We start from the raw sequence: 6,833 nt of genomic DNA, 5'->3' as shown, positions 1-6,833 counted from the left end.
CGTCTATCTATCCATCCATCCATCCATCCATCCATCCATCCATCCATCCATCCATCCATCCATCCATCCATCCATCCTCAGAATTCAAAATTCTTCAATGCAGCGATTGAGTTGATTCCTTCCCGCTATCATCGCAACCCCCAACCCCTTTACAGGGGAACAGAAGACATTGTGTATTCAGCCAGACAATTACCTTCAATGAACCCCCTTTTCCGAGACATAGACAGGTATGGGGCATTGCAGGCTAACAAAAGAAGCCAAACGACCCACATTCCAAAGGGGGGATCTCTTCGTATATTTCCATTTGTATGTTCTCTAAGCATAAACAAAACTTTGTTGGAAATACTTTACGATTGTCCATATTTCAACTAATAAAACCCCAAAATGTTTTCTACTTTCTAATTTTTGTATGTTTTGTCGTTACTGTTGTTCACAGCATCTTCTATTAATGCTGACTGTCCATGTTTTTTCTCTCTGTGTCTTGCAGGACCTCCAGTAAGTACCCCAGATGCTGTTTGTGACCTGCGTGTGGTAAAGTGACTACTTCTACATTTTGCATTAACTTCACAAAAACTAGAAGGATTCCTCTTATTAAAAGAGGTTTGTAGTTTAGTTCCAGGGTCTATAAAGTCAAATTTTTTCGCAGTTGGTCCCCCATGTCATCAACACATTTACTGCTCTGGTCGTAATTTTTTCTTTAGATGGGCTGAATAACTGAGAACAATTAAGGATGGTTATGAGTGGTTTTTAGGAGTGGAAAAGGTCCCTATAATGGAGTAGATATAACCTTTTCGTTGTGATTCCAAAAACAATAAAAAAAACAATCCACTGGACTTTGATCCAAGTTTCTAAGACGTTTCGTTCCCATCCAGGAAGCTTTTTCAATTCAACATGTCAGAAAATGGTGTTGAGGTCAAGGCTTTATAAAGTAGCCCAAAACTTGTTTTGACTTAGAAAACATGCAAATTGAACCGGAAGAACGNATACATGTTTTCTAAGCCAAAACACTCTATAAAGCCTCAAACTCAACGCTATTTTGGACATTTTGATTTGAAAAGCTTCCTGGATGGGAAGAGAAACGTCTTCAAACTTAGAAACAAAGTCCAGTGGATTGTTTTTGTTTGTTTGTTGGAGTGACTGAGACCTGGAAGACTGAGAAGCTTCACCAGCAACTTTTCTTTGTCTCACCCATCTTTCTAAGGCTCTTTACATTCAGTAATGTCCTTTATGGAAGTATTTGATATTTAGATAATTTGATAGTGAGAATTTCAAATATTTGAAATTCTGTTAAAACTAGAAAATCTTAATTATAATTGGGTGGAATATGCTATACTATAAACTGTCAGTTTGAGAGCTCATTTACCTTTGATTGTCTTCTGCTTCATTTCCTACACGCTTGAATTAAAAGCGTTTATCTGACCTGACTTTTAGTGTTCAGTCTTGTTTGTTTACCTGCACAAGGATTTAAATTTAGATTTTTCCCTGGGGTCTGTTTTACAAAGCAGGTTTAAAAAACTCAGATTCAAATCCACAACTCTAAATTGATCTAGTCTAAAGTCTGGAACTCTGAGTGTTCACTTTCACATTGGCTGCTATGAATTATCCATCAATCCATCTATCCGTTTTTGTCACGCTTCATCCCTGCTGGGGTCGGGAGGGGTGCTGTCTCCGGGCAAAAGGCGGGTCCACCCTGGACAGGTCGGCAGTCCATCGCAGGGCAACACAGAGACAAACAGAACAAACAACCATTCACGCACACACTCACACCTAAGGATTAGGGGAAGCTGGAGTACCCAGAGAGAACCCACGAATGCTCAGGGAGAACATGCAAACTCCATGCAGAAAGATTCAGAGCCAGGAATCAAACCTTCTTGCTGTAAGGCAGCAATGCGAGCCACTAAGCAGCCTGCTATCAATTAGTTCAATCAACTCTAAGTAGGTCCACTCAGAGTTAAACGCATGCGTAACAAGTATGAAAAGCCATTATCAGAGGAGCCCCGATTAGAGTCACCATGACAAGAGGCAACAGGAAGTTCTATATTTCAACCCTCTGGAACTAGAGATTTGACTGCAGAAATGACAAAAAAAAAAAAGAATAAAAAAACGAGAATGTGTCTAAAAGAAACAGTGCTTTAGCTTTAAAGAAAAGCAAGATGGCGAAGGAGAAGTTTTTGCTCGATTTATGCATAAGTTTATATGAAGTGACTCATATCCTGTCAACTGAGTTGTAGAATCCTCTCCTTATAAATATTGAATTCTCCGTGAAAAAGTGCAGATCATTCTTTAAAAAGATCCTTGTCAAAAGGTCATGCAATGTTTATTTTAAAACCTAATGTGTGTAACGGACCTAGAGAATAACATATTTCTTTTATGCACAAAACTACAACAAAAATCTGACTAAATCAGGAAATAAAACAGTGATTGGCTGTAAGGAGAGGGGAGACAGAGGACTCGTTTACTGCAGAAAACGTGCTGCTGTCCAGGTTAGCTCTGGGAGGATGTTACTATGGCGACTGAAACAGAAGTTGAGGAAACTCTCTTTGTGAACAGAAAAATCAGAGTTTCCCTGTTCTCAGGTTTAGAAAACTTGCAGTATAAAGAGCAGTACAGTCTTCTCTCAGGGCTGTTTTTTTGTTGTTTTGTTGCTTCGTCGTCTCCTTGCTCCCATGTGTTCACCCTGACGTTTTCCTGGCTTTTTTGGTTATCAGAATGTAACTGTGGAACCAATTAAATCAACAAACTCATGTCTGCCTTCTCATCTCTGCATTTGGGTCCTCTAAAACCTCCTCACAAACCCGACAATTAGAAATTGTAAATATGCCAGATTACAGCCTTAGCCTAATTTTCATCAGCAGTCCTAATAAGATATGTGTGTTGTTAATAAGATATTTACAACACACACTAAACACAGACAGATACAGACATTATAGAGTACATCATAGTTCGTACAGACAAAAAATAAGTCAAGGACTATAAGAAAGAAACAAAAAAAGTTAATTTTATTGCACTGCTCTCACTGGTCAAGTGCTGAATATTGACCTGAAAAGTGATTTAATTTATCTCAAACTAAGCTAATTTTTTGGTCAAAATATAAATATATTGCTAAAGGAATACAGAGTAAAAAGGGAGAGAGTTTACAGCTTGGTCCATTAAGGTAGAACTGAGTCCGGTTAAGTGGTTCTCCTTTGCTTTGTTGTTTTTTATTTGTTTGTCCCAGATTATTCGGTTCCTCCCTCCCTCCTTTTCTCTAACTCTCGCTGGGATGTTGTCCTAGGCAGTCATAAGGGCTGCTGCTGGTGGTCTTTAAGTCTTCTCCTATACATGATGCATTATGGCTGTGCCTGAACATCTGCCCCTACCCCTAAATCCCTCCATCACTATATAGAGTGGGGACTATATACAGTAGTGGACTTTATAGTGAACTCAGTTAACTGAACTTTTGTACAGATAATCATTACTTTTCACTCCCCGTTGGTCACGTAACTTTGCCTCTCCTAATGGTGCCTGCACCATCTTTGTAATTTGTCGCCACTGTTGATCATGGCATATGGCACATCACTATCGGGTAGCGACAGCCGTAGGTGACAGTGGGCCGCTGTGATAATAAATCCCATGATGCTTTGCCAGGAGATCTCTCCTGGCAACTGCGGTATGTATCTACTAGTCACCATGGATGATCACTACTTTTCAAGATGCATTGTGGGACATTTCGAATCCCCCACTTTTTCATCCGCTAGACGTACGGCCACTCATTTAAAATGACATAACGACTATATAGTGCCCTACATAGTGATTAGGGCAGACGTTCGGACACAGCCTTGGTCTTTCTGATAAACATAGCTGTTGGCCTAGCTTTAACTCTAACCGTGTGCTCTTGTTTTGTCTTCCAAACTTGAATACTAGCTCTGAGTTTTTTGTGCTTGGCTGTTTCTATATCCCAGATTTAGCAGCTATTGTACCTGACCTTTTACATTTCCTTTCTGCTATGTCCCCCAAGCCAATGACTCACTCAATCAATGGCTGTTCTAAGAGAGAAACATTTTAACCACTCTGTTTATATGATTGAATTGAATTGACTCAGTTGTGTGCCTTGAGACGACATGTGTTATACAGTAGTAGCCATTTAAAATTTCCTCACTTTCCTTGATGGGCCCTTGGTTGGTTCTTGACTGGTTCTTGGTTGGTCCTTGGCTGGTCCCCTACAATTCCTTTTTAAACATCAATCTTGGGACCAAAATATTCTTTCTGTCATGATTTGTGGACATTAAGATCTAAATAGAAGCGTCATCTCCTAGTCAGACCCTGTAATTCAGTGAAATTGGTGGATTCAGAGTAAAAAAAATGCATGCAGGAAGTTGGAGGGGATTTTGCTGGGAGTCACAGGGGAGTAGGCTGCCATTCGGTTGGCGTTGGACTGGGAGGGGCCTGTGGAGTAAAACATTTTGAGATGTGTCTGTTCTAAGCCTCACAGGCTCCTAACAAAGGTCATGAGAAATTAGAATGAGTGAGAATGGCATCAAGGGGAGGACTGTTGTTTTGAGAAGATCTATCTGGCCAGTGAAAGATATATTAACCTAACAGAGAATGGCCTTGATGAACTCAAGTTGTTTTCCCTTCAAATGTTCGTGTGTCAGAAAGTTCTTTATGTAGGGGTGGGATAGTTCCAAAGGAGAGTGTGTGTGTTGGGATTTTGTAAGGTATTAGTGTATGTACTCTGCTTGCCCCAGTCAGAGCTCTATCTCTCTGTCTAAGGAAGTTAAATAAATTTGAACATTCTCTTGCAAGAGTCTAAGCTTCCTCCTAAACTCCACAGGCTATTTTGAATGGCTGCTACTCTATATGTGTTATTGGGCCCATATAAATAAATCCATATGCTATTTCTCCCTTTTAATGTTCTGTCTATGTTTATGATATGTGTTCACAGGGTACACCAGGAGAGCCCGGTTACTCTATCATAGGACCAAGAGGACCTCCTGTGAGTATCCCAAATGTCTCAATAAAAAGAGAAAAACAGTATTTGAATCATGTGTGTGTGCTATATTTTTACAATAGCATATGTTTCTGCTTACGGGAGGTAAAAATTTGAAAAAAACAACAATGACTATTTAGCTCCTCAACCAATTCTTGTAATAGACACAAAAACAGGGTAAACTTGGGTACAATGGTAGTAATAGAAATCAGCAAAAATTAAGTCCATTAAAAATTTCAAAATTGAATACATTTAATTTGATTTCATTTTAAATGAATGCACAAATCTATATATTTTCTTTTCCCATTTGTGTTGGATACCTATATCCTAAAAAAAAAAAAAAATACAGGAATTACATTATTCAACATTTATGTACCAGAAGGACCTGAGCCATTCAGTGAGTTAAAGACTTCATCAGTGTACAGAAAGAAGTGGTAGAACTATGCAAGTCTAAACAAAAGTGACATTGTCAGTCGAGCCTTTCAGAGACCTTATATGCTCCGTCTATCCAGCACTGCAAACACTACAAATGTCTGCTGAGAGTCTGTGTGGACCTGAGGCAGACTCCACGCAGCAGGTCAGCACAAAGCTACTTTTTTACAGTTTGACACTGAACTGCCTGCAATGACAATGCTCACAGCACAAGGCAAGGTGTTCAGTTTGGTGTGATTCTCAGTTTCCAGGTCATAGTCATTCCAAAAAAGTAAAAAAAAAAAAAAAAGAACAATTCACCGGACTTTGTTTTCCAAGTTTGAAGACGTTTCGCTTCCCTACCAGGAAGCTTTTAAAATTCAAATGACAGAATTAGCGCTTAGTTCCAAGCTTTATATAGTAACCCAAAACAAAGCCTTTTTTTTGGCTTAGAAAAACATGCAAAATTTCATTCTGTTCAACATTCAGCAATCTAATGGCAGTGGGGTAGAAGCTGTTCTAGAATCTGCTGGACCTGCATCCAATGCAGCAAAGCCTCTTCCAGAAGTGCTTTTAGAGGGGTGGGCAACCAGCAGGGCCGCTCACTGGGGGGGGCTGCTTGTAAAGTAGGAGGTCCCAGGCAGTTGCCTAATTTCCCATAGGGCAAGTCTGCCCCTGTTTTTATGATAGGCCATCAATGAGGGGTTTAACTATTTTTTTTTTGTTCTTTCCAGGGACAGCCTGGTACAAGAGGATTCCCTGGGTTTCCAGTAAGTCACTTCACTATTTAAGGGAGACAGATTGTTTGGTTACAGTGAGAGAAATAAGAATTTGAACCCCATGCTATTTTACAAGTTCTCCCACTTAGAAATCATCATCGTGAAAGTGTGATCATAGTTGCATGTCCACTGTGAGCGACATAATCTAAAAAATAATAATAATCCAGAAATCCTAATGTAAGATTTTTTTTTTTACTATTTGTATGATACAGCTGTAAATAATTATATGAACACCAAGAGGCTGGGTCTTCCAACATGTCAATGACCCAAAGCACACAGCCAGGATTACCAAGGAGTTGCGCTGGAAGAAGCATATTAAGGTTCTGGTGTGGCCTAGCCAGTCTGCAGACCTCAACCCAATAGAGAATCTTTGGAGGGAGCTTAAACTCTGTGTTTCTCAGTGATGGCCCAGCAACCTGACTGGTCTAGAGATCTGTGTGGAGGAGTGGGCCAAAATCCCCCCTGCAGTGCGTGCAAACCTGGTGAAAAACTACAGGAAACGTTTGACCTCTAGAATTGCAATCAAAGTCTAATGTACCAAATATTGAGATGGATTTTCTCAGGTGTTCAAACACTTTATCATACAAATAGTAGTGATTTTGAGATGAAGCCTCATGAGGCATTTGCTGTGTTCGAAAACCTAGGACGCGTCCATAGAAGTCCAGATTCGAAGG

The 6,833-nt window shown here is 39.9% G+C and overlaps 1 protein-coding gene across 19 annotated transcripts in view; it reads left to right on the top strand.

Moving 5' to 3' along the window:
- Positions 1-6,833, top strand: part of LOC107092571 (collagen alpha-1(XIII) chain-like) — a 104,868-nt gene that overhangs the window by 38,243 nt on the left and 59,792 nt on the right. For all 19 annotated transcript variants that reach the window (XM_015387138.1, XM_015387134.1, XM_015387133.1 and 16 more), the window contains exons 3-5: positions 488-495; positions 4,925-4,975; positions 6,115-6,150. In XM_015387138.1, the coding sequence (XP_015242624.1) occupies positions 488-495; positions 4,925-4,975; positions 6,115-6,150 (95 nt within the window). The remainder of the gene's footprint in view (positions 1-487; positions 496-4,924; positions 4,976-6,114; positions 6,151-6,833) is intronic.

The sequence above is a fragment of the Cyprinodon variegatus genome, unplaced genomic scaffold, assembly GCF_000732505.1.
Source record: "Cyprinodon variegatus isolate N-32 unplaced genomic scaffold, C_variegatus-1.0 Scaffold386, whole genome shotgun sequence".
In the NCBI taxonomy this organism is placed as follows: domain Eukaryota; kingdom Metazoa; phylum Chordata; class Actinopteri; order Cyprinodontiformes; family Cyprinodontidae; genus Cyprinodon; species Cyprinodon variegatus.
The sequence above is the reverse complement of the archived record's forward strand: the minus strand, read 5'-3'. Positions and strand labels throughout refer to the sequence as shown.